At 40.2% G+C, this 18,681-nt stretch overlaps 2 protein-coding genes across 16 annotated transcripts in view; both read right to left on the reverse strand.

Annotated features, from left to right (window-relative positions):
- Positions 1–1,504: 1,504 nt before the first annotated feature.
- On the reverse strand, positions 1,505–6,108 carry LOC6620299 (PDZ domain-containing protein 8). Its single transcript, XM_002044471.2, has 8 exons — positions 5,563–6,108; positions 5,234–5,494; positions 4,924–5,116; positions 3,451–4,714; positions 3,225–3,374; positions 2,536–3,168; positions 2,224–2,470; positions 1,505–2,161 (listed from the first exon to the last, which is right to left on the reverse strand). Exons 1-8 carry the CDS (start codon positions 5,725–5,727, stop codon positions 1,973–1,975), a joined length of 3,102 nt encoding a protein of 1,033 aa, XP_002044507.1. The 5' UTR covers positions 5,728–6,108; the 3' UTR covers positions 1,505–1,972.
- Positions 6,109–7,216: 1,108 nt separating this feature from the next.
- Positions 7,217–18,681, reverse strand: part of LOC6620300 (voltage-dependent calcium channel type A subunit alpha-1) — a 51,992-nt gene continuing 40,527 nt past the window's right edge. For 9 of the 15 annotated variants that reach the window (XM_032726762.1, XM_032726763.1, XM_032726761.1 and 6 more), the window contains 6 exons: positions 14,917–15,038; positions 14,697–14,860; positions 13,940–14,140; positions 11,737–11,888; positions 11,294–11,538; positions 7,217–11,230 (listed from right to left, as the gene is read on the reverse strand). In XM_032726762.1, coding sequence (XP_032582653.1) covers positions 11,080–11,230; positions 11,294–11,538; positions 11,737–11,888; positions 13,940–14,140; positions 14,697–14,860; positions 14,917–15,038 — 1,035 coding nt within the window. In that variant the 3' untranslated portion in view covers positions 7,217–11,079. Of the gene's footprint in view, positions 11,231–11,293; positions 11,539–11,736; positions 11,889–13,939; positions 14,141–14,696; positions 14,861–14,916; positions 15,039–18,067; positions 18,078–18,681 lie in introns of all 15 variants that reach the window. The other 6 variants (XM_032726774.1, XM_032726765.1, XM_032726766.1 and 3 more) reach the window with 2 other exon arrangements.

Genomic DNA, 18,681 nt, shown 5'->3' on the forward strand with positions numbered 1-18,681 from the left:
CAAATAATAGCACAATTTGGCATTTTGAAGCGCACACCGATTCCCAGATACTCTTTCCTTTGCTCCGAAATTAGCCCTGCGATACAAGGTACTATTAATTGGATGTTGCCAAGGCTTGATTGGTAGTATGTTTAAAGAAAATGGGAAGTGATCTCATTAATTTCCATACAAAAGTATCTGTCAGATTATAGTATTTAAGCTTAGGACTAATAGATCAAAAAGAAATATAAAATATTGAAAAATATATACTTGTTTAGGGTAATTTAAATATGTATATCTATAAATATATCTAATTTAAATATGTTATGTTCAAATAAAGGGGTAGGGTGCATCCAATTAACCCCTTCTAAAGGGTGTAACTGCTTCGTAACAAAATGTCTTGTCATCTTAAGAGCAATAGCCTCTGATATAAACAGTCCTTCTTTCTCTTGCCAATAAAATAAGCTTGTTCTATCTGCGGAAAAGTGTAAAAGTTCAATGCGAAAATAGAGAGTGAACGTTTGAGAGAGAGAGAGAGGATCGCACCGTACACTAGTCAGCAAAATAATGGAAAACATAATACAAATAATTTAACAAACCTTAAGTTATATAAGATCTGAGACATATGTATATGCATATACATTCAATATATGTAGTTCATTTGGAACGTCTGTCCAATTTGTTAGCCAGTGTAAATTGGCCAACATACTTATAGAATCGACTTTTACGCATCAGCCCCGTTCGCTGTTTTTTTCCAGTCAAAAACAACTCGTATTGAACACCTCATTTCCATGTATCATATATGTAATTATAAAATAATAAGCAAACATTTGTACACTTCTTCAAGATAATGGCCATTTTCAAGGTTGTCAAGGCTATTCTACCCATTATCTTCAATTTGCGCGGAATGAAGATAATTCCATTTGATCAAAGAGAGCTGCACAAATCCAAAAGGCCAATTTTAAGTTCTGCTCCCCAAAAGCTCCACACTGCACTTTCTTTAAAGTTGGGAAAAGCTTTCGCCACTAAACAATAAACATTTGTAATACCACAATACCCTATAGATACGCACATTATGTAAAATACACGAACAGTTTCATCTATTTAATAATAATTAGGATTGAGATCTTTTTGTATCTAATCTAAAAGATCCGGTGCAGTACCATGTTTAATTTCTAAAATTTCATATCCTTCAGATGAGTATATCTGTATTGAGAACAAAGTGTCTTGTCATCTTAAGAGCAATAGCCCCTGATACAAACACTCATTGCTGCTGGCGCGGAAAAGCTTGTTAAGTCTGCGGAAAAGTGTAAAAGTTCAATATACATGGAGAAAGTGCGTCGTATATAAATCGTACTTATAGAACCGATCATATGATTTTTCTCTGTTCCGGAACTGTCTGTTGTCTCATTAGATATCACTTGGTAGTAAAAACATGCCATTCTGAACTTGACATTTCCACGTTCACGTCTCTCATAATTATATGCAGAATGCAGTATGTTTGTAGAGAAAATCAATGCCAAAATTTTAAAATCAACGTCAAAAATATTTAATTTAATTTGCACACACGTTCATTACGTACTCTATTACATACCGATATACAAACATTTTGCTATAAAATATTAGATTGAATATCATACGAAATGTGATAGAACTTGGTTAAAAATGTTTATTTGCCAAAACAAATTGGAACTCTATGGATGCCATTGATATATCCATTAAGTTTGGGTTAATCCCATATTATGTATGTACAAATCGGTTTCAAAACTGACAAATAAGCGTATTTTGATCGAAACAAATGGCTAAAATTGAAATACTTCTAGTTAAGTATGCCACAACACGAATTAAAAATGCCCATTAGTTCACTAACACATTTCCAGTCTACTACTTAAGATTATGTACGAGTTCACGCGAATACACAAGTATTTAACCATTGACATTACGAAGATGACGGAGATCCTTGTAGTCCATGATCCCAGGATCGCAGGATCATCTACTGCAGCACCACACCCTGGGCATGCTGCAGACCCGTGCACAAGTACAGCATGATGATGCTGAGCGCCTGGACACGCTCGTCCGATCTGTCCGATCTCCAGGGCGAGGATTCGGTGGCCTTCTCCGCATCGTTCATCAGCGTATAGCCCTCGGTCTCCGCATCCAGGGCTACTTTCAGTTTCGTTAACTAGACATAGGAACATTATACATACATATATATATATTTATCCATAAGCCATGCAGACTTACCAACTCGTTTATCTTGGCCACACGCTCATCGGGCGGCAGGGCAACGTATAGGAGTTTGCTGGTGCTCTTGGCCAGATTCATCAGATCCTCGTTGCGGGTGTGACGGATGATGGGCTCCGTGATGACGATCACCTGCTCGAAGCTGAGCTCTGGACAGTCCAAGGGCAAGGCCTCCAGGTGCTGGGTGACGCTCTCGAAAGGATTCTGCTGCAGAGCAGGAGTCGCCTCTTCCACAATCGACGATTTTCTGTCAGTATTCAAATATGGTATTCAATAAGTAGCCATTCCAGTTGGTTCTGTATGCGAACTTACCGGGATGGCGTGTGCTGTGGACTGGGAGGCAAGCTCTTGGAGTTCACCTGCTGACCACTGCCAGTTAGCGAGGATACGATGCCGGGAATGTCCAAGTTGCTCGCCTGCCGCTTGATGCCCTGGGCCAGCATCCCGGTGAGGCTGGATCGATGTACATCCAAGCCAGAGGCCGTTGGCGATTGAATTTGCCCCTGATCTCCAACAGCTGCAGCAGACGTCTCATCCAACGGAGTCGCACCGGTGCTGGAATCAAGGATCTGCGGATTGTCGGCCTGTGTGATGGTGAACTCCGGTCGGCTGGCCATCGAAGGAGTAGAGGAGGTGGCCGGCATGGAGCCGGTACAGTCCACCGGACCGCAGACGGTGGCCATCTGGCACTTGACTATGCACTTCTTGTGGCAGCACATGGAGCACTCCTGGCACTGCATGGCGTCCTTTAACCAAATCTTCTTGCCGCAGAAGTCGCACTGTGTCGCCCGATGGAAGTGGGTTCTCACGAAGTCGTGCGCCCTTGGAGCGGCTGTGGTGGCACTAGAGGATTCGCCAGATGTGGAGCTGTCCGCCATAGAGCTCGTCAGCTTAAGGAACTGCGACTGATCTTCTGAAGCTACTCGATCGCCAGATAAGGGGTTTCTGCATTGGGAGCATAAGAATTAGTTTACTCTTTTAATCCGGAACTTGAAGCTTACCTGGCCGGAGACTGGGACTTGGATGTGCTTTTGATGGGAACATCACCCACCGTCAAATTGGGATTGCCCATCCAGGAGAAAGCAAACAGAATGTCGCCAAAGCAGAGGTTCGGATTGAAGCCGGACTGATTGGACAGCGGATGCGTCTTTCTGGGGATCAGTAAATATATATATCAAAACAATTGTGCATCCTGGAGTGTCCAGTGGCGGTTACTGTCTAACTTACACAGCCTGCAGTGATGCCGGATTGAGACTGATCTGCTTGAGGCACTGATTCAGACTGGTTTCGGAGCACTCGACCAGGATCTGACCGATCTGGACATTGTTGTACCCCAGAAGCACACTCTCGCCGGCGGATTTGCCAAAGACGCAGACGTTGAGGAAGCGACTGGAATTGTCCAACTGGAAGCTGCACACGTCTTCCATGTGGATAAGTGGACTAAACGGACAGTCGATGGTGGAATGCTGGTAGAAGTAGTTGACCGGCTCCTCCACCTCCTCCTTGCCTTTGTCCTTATCCTTATCCTTGTCCTTGTCCTTATCCTTGTCTTTATCTTTGTCTTTATCCTTATCCTTGTCCCGATCCTTATCCCCGCTCTCCCGACTCATTGTCTTCTTGATAGCCTTGGCAATGAGGTTAGACTTCTTGGGGGAATTGGTTGGTGTTCCGCTCAAGCTGGGCTTCACCACCAGGTGCTTGGGTGTCGGATCAGCGGTTGCAGGCTCATCCGTTTCCAACTTCGGCTGGCAGGGATACGAACTTGGCAGATCGCCGATATCCTCGTACTTTTCGAAGTCCTCCAGTATGGCATCGTTGCGAATAATTCCAGGAATAATGCGCTCGATGCGCAGACAAAAGACAGTGGCCTGCAGCGTCTTGACCACCTTGGCGATCTGCTGAATGGTGGTCACCGGCCTGCCCTCGATGGCCACCAGGACGTCGCCGGCCAGCAGGTTGGACTTGCAGGCCGGTGTATTCGGGAGCACGGACTCGATTCGCACCACCTGGCTGCCGCTCTGCTTGAAGACGATTCCAATCTGCTGGTTCTTCGCCTTGTGAATGAACACGTCCAGCGAGATTAGCACATTCCGGCTGTCCCGCTGACTGGCCTCGATAAAGGGCACCGGCGCTAGCGTGATGGTGCAGTACGTCTCACTGGCACCCGGGTAGCCCATCAACCGGGACAGCTCCGCCAGCTTAACGGTGAGCAGGCCATTCGGCTGAATGTCACAGTCGCCCGCGTCCTCCTCCGCCGTCCAGTGGAAGAAGGGCTTGTAGCGCAGTTTGTAGTTGGGTAGCGTGTGTTTCCGGCGCACCGCCTTCCGGATCTGGTTCGAGATCAGGTTGGTTATGTTCGACTGCATCTGGCGGCCTTGGTACTTCGACTCGATGTCCAGGATCAACTCCGGATCGCCCAGGAAACTAATTGACCAATGCGTGTAGGGCTTTCTCGTGAACTGCAGACGCGCCATTCCCGAAAGCTGTTTGACTGCAATAAAAGATGTCTTGATGTTAATAAAAATAGTAGGAATGAGTAAAATATATATGTACATATAAGAACAACATTAAATATTTAAATATTTTTAAATATACACAAAACCCATGCATTTTTTTTTCATTCCCAATAGCTTTTCCAGATTCGTGCAAGGCTGGTGGTAGGAACAATTAAAGCCCATTCCCTGTCGCCAACTTACTCACCCCTAAGCGTTATCGACCCCTTCTTGCCCAGCACCATGTCCGCGTCAATGGAAGTTGTGAAATTGCCAACGTAGTTGATGTCCAGCAGAAGGTCGAGGTTCTCGATGCGCTGCTCATCCTTATCCAGTTCCACGTTGTGCACCGATAGCGACTTGACGTCTGGAAACTGGTCGCCCAACTCGAGCTCTTTAATCTGAAATATAATAGATGATTTTTTAGTACACCAATTAACTTTGCAACTAACGAAAGGGCATAATATCACTCTAACTCTTTTATATTAATCAAAAACAAAACTCGAAATACATCTCACCGTGAGCTTGTCCAGCAGTTTTCCGGTGGTAGTTTTCGAAATCAGTTCGTCCAGCTCGATGGACAGCTTGCGATAGAACCATTTCCGCACCCGATTGGAGTTCTTGAACTCGTGGAAGAGAAACTGCATGACAAAGTTGAGGGAGACCAGGGCGGAGGCCCGCCGGAGGCTCTCCTGCTGGTTCTCGCATCCATTGCCAGCGCCACCTCCCAGTCCGGAATTGGATAGCCTCTTCAGGTTCCTGGCCGTCTGCTTGATGTTCTGCGATTGTGGAGAAACGAAGTTGGAAATTGTCAATCGAGGAAGGGAAATGTACTCCAGGTACTTACCAATGGTAGGGTGTATTTAGCATTCGCCTGCTTCTGCTCCTCGCTTTCGTCGGGCAGATTCGAGAACTTGATGAAGATGAGGTACTGCAGCAGGATCATCACCACACCGCCGATCAGCAGAAAGATCAGGCAGAGCAGCAGAATGTTTGAAATGGGTATTTCCATGCTGGCGACGCCTTCAATTCCCACTCTCACTCAAATTTACTGTCTATTCCTCCGGATCGTATTAGCTGGAGGAGCTGCGAGGCTTCGATTGGACCACCTGGGGAGTCCAAAGCTCCACTGGCCACTGTATATCTGATGTCAGTCTTTTCAATTACGTTCTGAATGTGCTCGCATTGTATCACCCTCGCCCAGTAGTTCGTTCGCAGTTCACACGGAGTTTGGATGCATCCGTATCTGAGCTCTTGACCCATCCATTTGGCTGATACCCTAGCCGATTTCGCCAATTTGAGGCTGTTCCCAGCTATCGGTAGCTGTAAACTTACAACAACTTACAACTGCTGAATAGGCGACATAAAATCAATATGTATCCGCAGCAGTGGCTGCACCTTTTTTTGTGCCGTGGCCCCAGCGCAGTGCGCCTGCGCCCGGATCAGCTGGCAATCTTCCTGGGGGTTGATTCGCAGCCAATCCAATGCGGAGGAAAGTCATCAGCCGGACCCCTTGGAACAGCTGTTCGGAACGGTGGACCCCAATTGCCTTGGGGTAGATAATTCCGAGAGGCGTTGCGGGCTCTTCAATCTCTCAAGGATGCTGGGATCCATGTGCTCATCCATTTAGTCAATATAAACTAAAATAGTTGGTCATGTATTGAAAAGGTATCAAAATCTAGTCAATGCGCAAGTAAAACACAAGATGTGCAATTTTTGTGTTATTTTTTTGACATTTATTTTCTTCTTGCTTTTTTTTTATTATGGTATTCCTTTACTTTATGTAAAATAAGAAAGTATTAATAGTTTTATTAACAAATTTGTTGAAGGCAGGTATTTATGTTATTATATGTTTATGTATGTATATCTTGTATATAAATTACGAGTCATCTTTATAATTACATAATTATTAAATGTAGTTTAATTATCTCTAGCGTATCTTAGTAATTAATTTAACTGCTTTATTCACTAAGTATATTAAATTAAGATATTTATATTTATATTTATGTTTTCTCTCATATATTTATGTATATGTATTATCATTACAATTTAGCCGTAACAGTTACATTCTTCTAATTTTAAACTAATTTTATTATTATTAATTTTGTTTCCTTTCCTATTTGCGTATCATCCCCTCTCACATCCTATATTTTATATTTCTTGTTGCTTTGTAAAAAAAAGTCAGATCTACTTACATATATGTATTTCCTTTTTATTTTTGCTTGTTTCCGTTCTTATTTTTGTTTTAGTTTTCTTAATTTTTTTTTTTTTTGTTTCATGTAACCGCTCACACTAGACAGTAAACAAATAACAAAATATGCAGTCGAATCGTTAAGTTTTGGGTTCAATGGTTAAAAATGTTTGCCATTTCGACATGAGTCAAGTTTAACAACACAGGAGCGGACCGTTTGGGTCACCTCAATTTTTGGATTTGAATTCAAGTGTACGAATTGAGGATTGGCTCGGCAGCAGCCTTGTGTGCACTTCATCATGGTTGCATGCATAAGTAACCAGATTGAGAATATAATGACTCTGGATCTGGATCTGAATCTGGATCGGGCAATGCTTTCCATGGCATCTCCATGCAAGGATCTGGAGCTGGAAGAACAATCGATCGCAGCATTGTGTAACAATATATATTTTTGTTTTAATTTTGTAGTAAATGGCGGGACGTGGTGCCCGAATTGTTCTTCCCCGGAAAGTGATGTTCATATCGGATCCCTGCACTTGGCACCTAACCATACAAGTAGGAGTACATCATGTTGGGCAGAGTTCGCGGTCGGCCAGCTGGGAGCCTTTTACGAAGGACGAAGCGAAGGTTGTGAGCATTAGAAGCGAATCGAATGGAATCGAGTATGCCAATATTTTAGCTAACTAAATATTTCCTCTATAGGCATCATGAACTGGATAAACGTCTGATACTGAAATGCACATCAGTAAACTAACTTCATACTTTGTACTCATTTCTATTTTTTTTTTTTTTTTTGTTTTTCGGTTTTGTTTTTTCTCGTATTTTTTTTTTATTTATTTTCTTTGGTGTTTTTTATTATTTATCTATATTTTGTTTAGTTTTGGCATCGGGGCAATGATTCAGTAGTAGTAATTGAGCTAATGAGCCCTAAGCTGCCCTTCCAAGAACTCTACTGTTGTGTGGGGATATCGCTAGTTATAATTCGAATGTTAATGTTAAGCAAGCGGTGCAAAATGAAGGTAAAAAATCGGATCTTAGCCTAGGACTGAGGACTTGAAACATTTGCCGCGTGGACAAACTTTTACTGGAAGTAGTCAAAAGTGAACCTCGGAAATACAACGTGCAACGTGTATACAATTAATTAATTGATTAATTAATTCATTGGAGAGTGAACTTTTATATCGGCGATCTTTGTTCTATGTTTTTTCCTTAGCGTTGGAGTTCCCATTTTATTTGATACTAGTTATAAACTATTGTATATTTATCTATGTAGGCGTGTATATATATCTTCAATGTATTTCTTTGTCAGCATCCGTAATTAAGATAATTATAGAAGAATACGCTTGTCGGTTACCTTTCTCACACTCCACTCCATTCTCTTTGTCTAGATTTTAGAAAATCGCCATCAAATCAAAAATTCAAGGTTTTCAAAAACTTCACAACGTGCAGGAAGTGTTTACGAACAATTATTTTTCAAAATTAAATCAACAAGTAAAAAATCGTATTCACACAATGATTTTTGCTATTACAAACTAATAGCGAACGAAACCTCCAAATTAAGGATAAAATAGTAACTGAAAAATGCGTTTTGGAACTTCGGAAATTTTCGGAGATTTTTAAAACTTACGGCTCACAGCCAAAGGACATTATAAAATGGCGAGTTTCTAAGTTAAATGGCGATCTTGACCTTTTTTGAGTGTATATTTGGGTTAATCGTTTCTAGGTTAGTCGTTTTCCCTATTCAGTATTGCTCAGTTAATATTTAAGTATCGTACACAGCTAGAGTCAGCTCAGTTAAGTTAGTTTAGGGCAAGTGTTTCTGTTTGCTAAATGTTTTTGTTTTAGTTTTTTCCTTTAACTTCCGTATGCACTCTACGCTAGTCATCGTCATATTCGTAATGGTAAGTTCATTTGCTGTGTAAATTCGCATTACTGCTCAGCTGCTATAATTATTTACTTAAGTTATGGATTCTTTTCTTTAAATTACAATTATTGTGCGCTCTTCGATATCCCGTCGTCCAACATGTACGATTCGTCTATCTATACACATGATGACTGCATTTTCTGGTAGTGAGTTGGAGGGGCTGTGTGCATGGCTATAGTATATTTGAATACATTACGTTTGGTGTGCCATGAGCTCTGCATTTTTACACATTATACACATTCAATTCGAGTGTGAGGAGTCGGAGGTGTATATATTATATCTACACATGTTTTTGTTTACGTCGAGGATGCTCGATTGTGAGAATAATGCCTTGTTTGCTTGTCATTTATAAATACATATGGACATCGAGTTCTTTCAACTGATCGGAAAGTTTGCGAGGAGCTTATTTCAGCATACGAAACGCATTAACAGAAGCATAAACCTCTCTTCGATTACAGATTACAGAGTAACTATGAAAACAACGTTTCATTCGCTAAGGCAAATATATGTATGATAAATAAGCTATTGTAAGTTAGCTAGAGTCTGTATACACAAATGGCACTGAATGATGCTTACTTTACAGATACATGCTTTGGTCATAATTGAGTTATTTGGATCTAGTTTTGGACTTGGATTTGGATGCAATATGCTGGACTTGCCATGTTGCGTGGACTTCTACTAATCGTGGGAAAAAAGTATCCGCTCGAGTATAAATACACAACTGAATGTAAAAAACAGTGGGGGACTAAATTGCGCTGAATTGTTGCTAATATTCGCTATAGGGATTCGTTCCGATGAAAGTATTTATAATAGTAGTCGTAGGTAAATATGTTACATAAAAAAGAAGAAAATAAATAAAAATTTCATATCTACAATTATCTGGTATGTACATTGAGTAAATAAATAAATGTCGCCTTTAAATACACATAATTGAAGTACTAACTTTTAATACAAACAAGTCAAAAACGCTTGCAGATTACCGTACCGATTGCTCGAGCTAAATCCTAGATAACTTACAATGTATGCGAGTACCTACAATCTTTATTTCCTATGTATATTTTCGACCTAGATCTATGTGTGTGTTCTGCTTGAAAGAGTTCTGTTATCGTTAGCTTCATTTTGATGTGCTCTTCGTCTAGACTTGCCCTTACATTAAAAAAAAAGTACAATACACTTGATCATATTCATATCTAAAATTAAATTGTCTACTCCTATTTCTAAGCAAATAGTAGCTCTAATCTGTTTACAATCTCCCCACGTCCACTCCCAATCCAATTGCGTGGAATAGAATCACTCTCACATTCTTTACACCTCGTTTCAGTTTCAGTTTGAATTTCAATTAAAGTTGCACTTTTAGTGGATCTGGTTTCTGGTTTCCAGTTTCTAGTTTCTAGACTCTGGCTACTAGTTTCTGGACTATGAACTATGGATTGTGGCGTCTGCATAATGGATGCTCGTTCTTGATCCTATCCTCCTTACAGCGTATGATACGAATACTGCGGATAGTGCTGGTGATGCTGCTGCAGTGGTGGCTCGTGTTGTAGATCTGGTGTAGTTAGTTCTGGCTGGTGATAATGATGAGCTGGTGCTTCGTCCATTCTGTCATTATCAGTTGCTCGTTCGGTATTATAATTAATGTCATTATCTGAATATATCTTTTTAATAGCTAATGGGGACGTTATTGTAATTGGTACGCTTAATATCATTGCTTCAGTTTTAGTTGTCCTTGGTGTTATTGCAGTTGTTCCGGTTTCACTTCTCTTCATAGTTCTGATGAATTCGATATCGGAGTGGGGCGATGTTGCTCTGGTCTCCGGCAATGATGCCATAACTGGGGATCCGTATGGACCCGATTGCCGGTACCATCTAAGCCACCCATCCTGATGCAGTTGTTGCTCCTGCTTCTGTTGCGATTGCGGTTGTCGATTCGGGTTTAATTCCTGTAAGCTAACTCCAGCCAATTTGATATCAGATATAGTTGTTCCTAGTTTCGGTGTCGATACGTTCGTGCCATACCTTTGATATAGGTGCTGCTCTTGGTGTTGTCGTTGGTTTTGGGTTTGGTGTTGGTGTTGGTGTACTGGTGGACAAAGGTATGGAAGGGTTTGCAGATGTTCGGGTATCTGGTAGCTGTGTCGTATCGTATCAAAATTGTGATCTAAGTTTGGTGCTGACAAAGAGGAGCAAATGGCCTGATGCTATACCCAGATCTGATCCTTTCGATTACGCGATCGCAATCAAAGCCTTTGCTAGCACCAATCCTCCTCATCCGAATCGGAGTGTCGAGGGTTCAGACCACTCTTTGGCTTAAAACCGTTTAGAACTGGAGATGGCAGTACACGACCTGTTCGGCCCATAGCCAGCGCTTGTTCAAACGACAGCGGTGCTATATATTCCAGTCTGCGGGACATATGGGCATATATTACTTGAGTGCTCCAATACTACATATATAGCACCACTCACCTTTCTCTTTCGACCTCCCGCTCGCGATCTCTTTCGCGCTCGTACAACTCCCGTTCCCGATCCCGGTACTCGTACCGCAGGTCGTATTCGTGCAGACGATCGCGATCCCTATCACGATCCCGATCCCTAAGGCGTTCGCGATCCCGCTCGCGTTCTCTACTACTATAGTACATATCCCTTGGATCTCGCAGCAGGTCGCGGTGGTGTGGTAGCGAGTGAACACTGTGGGGCGTTGAGTGGTGTGTCTGTCAGAAAAATTAAACATTATTAATTATGATAATTCTATATAGTTGTTCTCTTTGTTTTCCTATGAATATTAGTTGATATTCTACTGAAGATTTGGTTATTCTCATTATGAGCAAACAGTCGTTTTGATGCTTTCATCCCACTCGCAGGCAGAGTGAGTCTAGGGTATCAGATACCCTCGATCGATAGTCACTTACATGTGTGGGACTGGCATTCAGCTTCGGGAAATTGATATTGGTTGGCTTGAGCTGCAGTGTTGACGGTTTGCTGGGAGTCGGAGGAAGGCGTCTTCCGATTCCGGCTCTTCGGGAGGCCAGTGTTGGGTAACTATGCTGTACATGCGTTACACCTGCGGGAAATCGAAAAATTACTTCCCTGTGGGCTGAACAAGTGCAGTTTAGGGCATAAGTCGTTGCAAAAATACTCTGCTGTTATGATACTGAAAAATGTGTACCTAAGTCGTTCTTCATTGACATTAACATGGACTTAAAACATACATACAAATATATGAAACATAATATAGAATGGGACATGTTCATTTGGATTAGTTAGGACTAACTAACTATCTATTAACTGAAGACAATCAGACAGACTTTATCGTAACCAGATTTATGTGGAATTTTATTGTGCGACATTTAGTGGGATTATTTAGTCTCAGTAAGGACTATTGAATTCTGAAAGTACAGGTCAAAATCAGCGTTAAATGATTTAAGATTTCATTAGTTATTTCTAAAAATACATGTACAAGCATTATAGAAACAAGATTTATTTGACAGGTTCTTTCAAAACTCCTAGCTAATATTTTTTGCACAATTATGATTTTATGGTTATTTTACGATATTGTGTAAAGGATGAACATGTCCCAATCAGAACGTAGTTTACATATTAAACTTTAATGTTGTTTAAAAATTGTTGCTATGCCAAAAATGCATTCACTGTATCTACGTTCATAAGCGTGTGGAATTATTTGAGCACCCTACAGAATTATACAACTTAGAAAAATATGAAACAGTAACAACAGTGCTATATAATGTATTGAGAGAAATATACACAAGTAGTTGGATGATTTGGGGAATGGGCCGGTCGGCAGCTAAATTGTTCATGGCAACATGCGTGACTGTTTTGATTTCGATTTGATCTATAGAGATACCATTTATGCAAAAACGAAAAGGATGGATTAAGAAATGGTGCAGATTACTATTGACGCACATTCACAGATAGATAAGATAGATAAATATGCACACACGTCTAGATACTGAAACACCCGAAAGCTGCAACCCAAATTATTCCTCTGGTTAATATTACATAGACGGGTATGTATGTAGCTCAGTCGATTTCACCGCCCAAAACTGCTACAAAAAACAATACTGGAACATTGCCTGCATATCTGTGGTAGTAACTGGGTGTTTTTTTTTTTTTTTTTTTTTTTGTTTTTTTTTAGAACAAGAAGCAAGCTTTAAATAGAGATTCTTGGTCAGTGTCTTATCCTGTGCTGGTCAGGCTGACAGAGGTCAATTTCGAACAAAAAAAATAGATACATGTACTACATACTATGGCTTACGAACTTCACCTTCTTTGTGGGATAGACTAGGAAATGATGTTCACTTATCTCACCCCTACACATTGCTGTTCTATAACATATTCACACTCCTCTCATATCGATGCTGTTTTTAAAAAGTGACCAGTACTGGGTGTTCTCGTCGGAGTCCGTCGAAAGTAGTCCTGACTCAAAATGGTATATATTTAAACTCCTCAATTGCTATTCAACAGTTCATTTGCCAGAGAGATTCAGTGTGGTAGTTTAATGACGAGGATGAATGTCTGTACATGTCAGCACCATACATACGAGATGTGATTATATTATAAGGTAGATGGTACGAGGATGGCTTCTAGAGAAATGAAAATAATAACGCTGCTAGTGTAACAAGAGTACGAGTACGAGTACGAATAGTTGGGCACATAATCATGAGTTCTTCGGTGTGGTAGATCGCAGATCTGAATGAATTTGAGAGCTGTGTGGGATGTATGAAAAGAGTAGTTGAACTATTCGATTAGTTGAAGCTTATGGTTGACTGATTGGCTGATTGATTGATTGATTGACTGTTTGTTTTCTGATTGAACGTCTGGGCATGACAATACATGTATACATGTTAAGCATGGTTGGCAACTATGTACGAATACAAGTTAGTTACGAGATACGAGTTACGAGTTAACGATTTACGAGTAAGCATGTCTGATCTTTGATGTTTGTTAAAGTTGAGATGGTTGAAGTCGAAATTTGTGTAGAAGAAAATACTAGCATATATAGAAAACAAGTTGAGTAGTTGTTTTTGTTAAATTGTTTAAAGTTGATTTTGATTGAGCTTGTTGGACTTTAGATAACAAGTGCTAAGGATGTACCCATATCAATCCCATAACCAAGTCTGTCTCGTTCACGCATCTCCTGAAGTCTAGCGGGACTCGGCGATCGTGATCTTTGACATAGACTGGTTGTCCCATATGTGGGATAAGGCAGTTGAGTGCGTTTACTGCGAGACAAATGACCACCATATCGAGAAGGCGAAGGCGAACGGGCCGGACTTGTCGATGCTGACCATGAACCTATATTGTACATATAACAACAATAATAAAAAAAAGTAATAATTAAGGATGTCGGGGCACAACATTTTACGTATTGGATCTTAGCAACATATTTTCTCTTCTCTTCTTTTGTTTTGTTTGTTTTTTTTTTCATTTTGGTTTTTTGCGATTTTCAAATTGCTTTCGAAGAGATAAACGATAAACGATAGAGAACCGACTTAACGGAAACGATAAAATTATTATTGAAATATAATATATTTGTATTAAAAGATTTCGTTAATAGCTATGGAATTGTAGACATATATGTATATATGTATATAACTACGGTTCTACAAAATAGATCAAAAATCCCTGGAGTATCCAAGTCCCTGGTTTTGTGTGTGCCCCATGCAAGCCGATCTCAAATGGATACGAAGTGATTAGGGGCAACATCAAGGACAGACAACTCGATTACAGGATAATGTTGACGAATCCCTAACCAGATCATTTGGCTTACAACCAGCACACACACACACACACTATAGTCAGTTGGAAGTAATTAATGGTTAAATGCCATGGATGTCGAGCCAATAAATACCTCTTGGATACCGCGGATGACTGTTGCCATGCCTAGGATGACGAGTCTCCTTGACCATCTCTACAACATTAGATACGGTATCGGAGAACCCGATATCATGATGTATGTATTGATGGCCACGCCGTCGAGGACTCGGAGATCTGGCCAGTGGAGAGCCGTTGTGCCTGCCGTATAATTAATTAATAAGGAAATCTTTCAATCAACTTTGCAGCGTTCTTACCTCAAGCTAGGCGATCGCCGATGGCCATTCATATACGAATGTCCAGGATGTAAATGGCCAGCATCGGCACCGGTAAGCGACTCCTGCGAGGGATGTCTCGACGCGTCCTGCAGCTCCAGCATCTAGTTGGAAGATGATTGTGGAACGTTTTAGTAAGCCAACTGGTTCACCATGAATGCTACCACTCGAAATCAGTCCAAAAAGATTGAGAAGTAGTTCGGGGTACGGGGTTTGGGGAAAGCAGGTGGGTGATTTCGATTGGGGGAAACACTTCCAGATGGTCAAATCGATTCTAATTTGGTCAGCATTTCAAAGTTTTTGTGTTTATTTGGTTTTTTGTTTGGGACTCCTCTAGACCGATTTCTTGTGGATTCATTCATTGCAAGGATACGTAAGTTTAAGTATATCTGTGTATTTATAAATTTAGAACTATAGTTGTCCAATGCCCCGTAATGGAGCGTTGGCAATAGATATGTATATATGCTTGTACTTGTATATAATGCTACAAAATAAATATACATAGAGACATGTATGCTTACTTTGCGGGATATAGTATTTAGGGGATATACGGTATACGGTATATAAAAGTAAACAAAAGCAATCATTACTCCACTGCAACAAAATACATATTCAAATGCGTTTTTAATTGTACTAGTTTGTATAGAAAGGTTCTTAAATGCGGGATTATATTGGTTTTGTATTTGATGGTTAACCTATTTTAGGGCATGTAACATTTAAGGAATTCCATACACTACTCGGGAGTATACATATACATACATATATACTTGGTCACTTTCTCTAGATAATTGGGATTCTTTTGGGTTCTTTTATAATCGACTGGATGTCTGCTTATATTTGAGGTTTTTCTGAAAATGATATGACTGCCATATTGCGTTTCATCTTACGCCAATTGTTTAACATTCGACTTCATCTACGTTATTGATTTTGGTTTATTGTCCTATATTTATGGTGATTTGATGTAGTACAAAAGAAGTGAAACGCAAAATACGAAGGAACAGCTAGTATCAATCGATCTTCGCATCCGAAAAGTGAAGATTTAGCCAGATTTCTCTACAAGATATAAAGGATAGCTACTCATGCAAGTGATTGTGTTTATAGCGACTAGTTGATAAAGCAGTGATATAATCTCAATAACAAAAAGGCGGAACATTGAAAGCTAAGCAAATGTGTAACTATAGGCAGGCACTACTTAGTCAAAATTCTTTGGATAAATGTGTGGTGTGATGGTGGGTAATGGGTTTTGGTCAGGTCCTGAGTCCTTTTCCAATTGCTCCTTTTTGGGCCGTGGAAAGAGCAGCTTCATCGAGCGCCAATTGATTTAGAATCGATAAGGCCGACGAACTTACTTACCGTTCACAAACCGTTTCGCATTCGTGATTGGACTGACGATTAACATTCAAATACCAAAACTGTTTACTTATTACATTCAAATCGAATTCGAAAACAATTACTACCTACACATAAAGCCGCCTTTACATGTGTAACTAGAGGGTTAACTCGCTAGAAATCAACAATCACTTGGGCGAATGGGGTATCTTCGCCACACTTTAAGTCTAAACCATTATAATACAAGTTACAATTTGTGTGCTAAGTGGCTGGCTTTAACTCTAAGAGAAAAAGCCATTCTCTAGTTATGTATATAGTAGTGTTACAGTTGTTGCCCTAAGAGTGGCTACAAATTATTTCCTGATAAATTCATTCACTTGCGACCGAGAATTCAAATGTGGCTTTATGTGTACGTAGAAAAGTCGATCAGGTCATTTCCGGATCTCACTTCCGATGTCCCACCGGAAGTCGGTGACATTGAACGTGACAACTACAAGTGACGTGATTATTCAGTCTGATTGAACCCAAAATTATCGGACTTTGCCCAAAAGGCTGTTGTGAGTGGGAACAGAGTTAGAACCGCCAACTTATTTCACATGGCTGGCACGCCAGATGCGAATTGGAATCAACGATTGTCAATTGTTAATTGTTAATGGGGCAGACTTGATCTGTGAGTAGGAAAATTGCAGTTTCTGGTGTAAAATGAAGGTGTCGCGGTATGTCTAGGTCGCAATTGTACTGGGATTGGTGAGTTAATCATACATTGCTGGCATGTTGTACGTGATAACCAAAGATGTTATTGCACTTGCCTATGCTTACACTATATTCCTAAAGGACCTCGCAAACCAGTCGGCGCAACGGGGTCAAACACTCATTGGAATTGGTGAAAAACGATTGCAAGTCCGCTTTTTGAAACTACAAGTCAACTAAGCCTGCTCAAAGAGGCCACTCAACTTTGTTAACGAAGTAAACTATTTAATAACTGAATAATGCACAGAGAACCACAACTTAAGAGTCATTTATCAGAAGAGTGCGTTTTCAAAGTTAAAACCTCATATCTTTCATTGATGAACTATGGTTCACTGTATATTTTCAGGACTGAATTGTGGGATCAGACGGCAAAATCGGACTGCGATTTATTGGGGTTGAGTGGAGCTTTGCAGAGCCCTTCGGTTCGCTGTTCGTTGCCACTGTTAACTGCTCAACTTGTCCAAGAAACCAACGAACCAAGGAATGCCTAAGTACATGGGAGTACATTTAGTGGTTATAGAAACGATCAAATTACAACATTGAGTACGAGTACGAGTACTAAGCCAAGTTTTGCGTTTCTAATGTTTTTTTGTTAAATTGCTATGCAACATTTAGGTACGAGTATGTATTGCACTATTGAGTAAACGCAAATTAAAGTTTTATAGTAGGTTGAATACGCAGTACACACATGTGCGCATGTATATATGATGTATGTATGTATTTATATATATTCATATTTATGCATGTGGAGCTAAGCTGAGCACCCGGCAATATCTGGCATATTATATATTCATATTGTACATAGTCATAGATACGTCGTACATGGGCGCGTACAGCTATACATATACTTATGAGTGAGTATGTATTTAAAGGTACTAGTTGATTACTTGACTTAATCGGTTTGTGAACAACATTTATATCGGAAACGGAGTATGGACACAAAGAGTATTCACATAAATTTATATAATACACAATTAATTATTATTTTTGATTAGTAAAATTTGTTGATAATTTCATTTTGGTTTACCGCTTGGAGTTTATCAAACTTATTCACCTTTTTGTTTCTGAAATATTTAAAAATTAGAAGAAAAACAATTTACTTATGTCAATGTTGAAGAATGCACAAAGGCACAAAGATCTTGTAGTTAGTTGCTAATAGTGTTGGTAGGTGTTGTTGTTAGTAGTAGTAGTTGTATTTCGATAGTGTTGTGAAGCGAAAGTTATCTTATGCATGTACGTATGTATGTTGAATGTATGCTATGGTCCTTCACGATCAGCGAGATTACTGACTTATCTTCATGGGAAGATATAAAGATTACATCTGATTTTTGGAGAAGCTGCTTGCAAATCTTTAGATAAAAGTTACTTGAACTCAATACTTTTATTTTGGGTTTACAACCAAACAGCTGTTGTAGTGTTGGTAAATACGCTTTTAAGATCCTGAAACTTTATAGAGAATGTTTTACGGAATCGCTCGTTGACTTGTTCGTTTAGCTGGGAAAATGAATTTACAACTGAAGATTATATAGCATACTTTCTTGCGCAAAGCGGAATAGATATTCCGGGAACGAGGTCAGAGCTTAGATCTATGTATATAAAGTACAATCGAGTAAAGAAGACCACTCGTCGTCGTCTGGTTTTATGGCTGATGGAGATCGAATGAATGGA

Source organism: Drosophila sechellia, chromosome X (assembly GCF_004382195.2).
Source record: "Drosophila sechellia strain sech25 chromosome X, ASM438219v1, whole genome shotgun sequence".
Taxonomy (NCBI): Eukaryota; Metazoa; Arthropoda; class Insecta; order Diptera; family Drosophilidae; genus Drosophila; species Drosophila sechellia.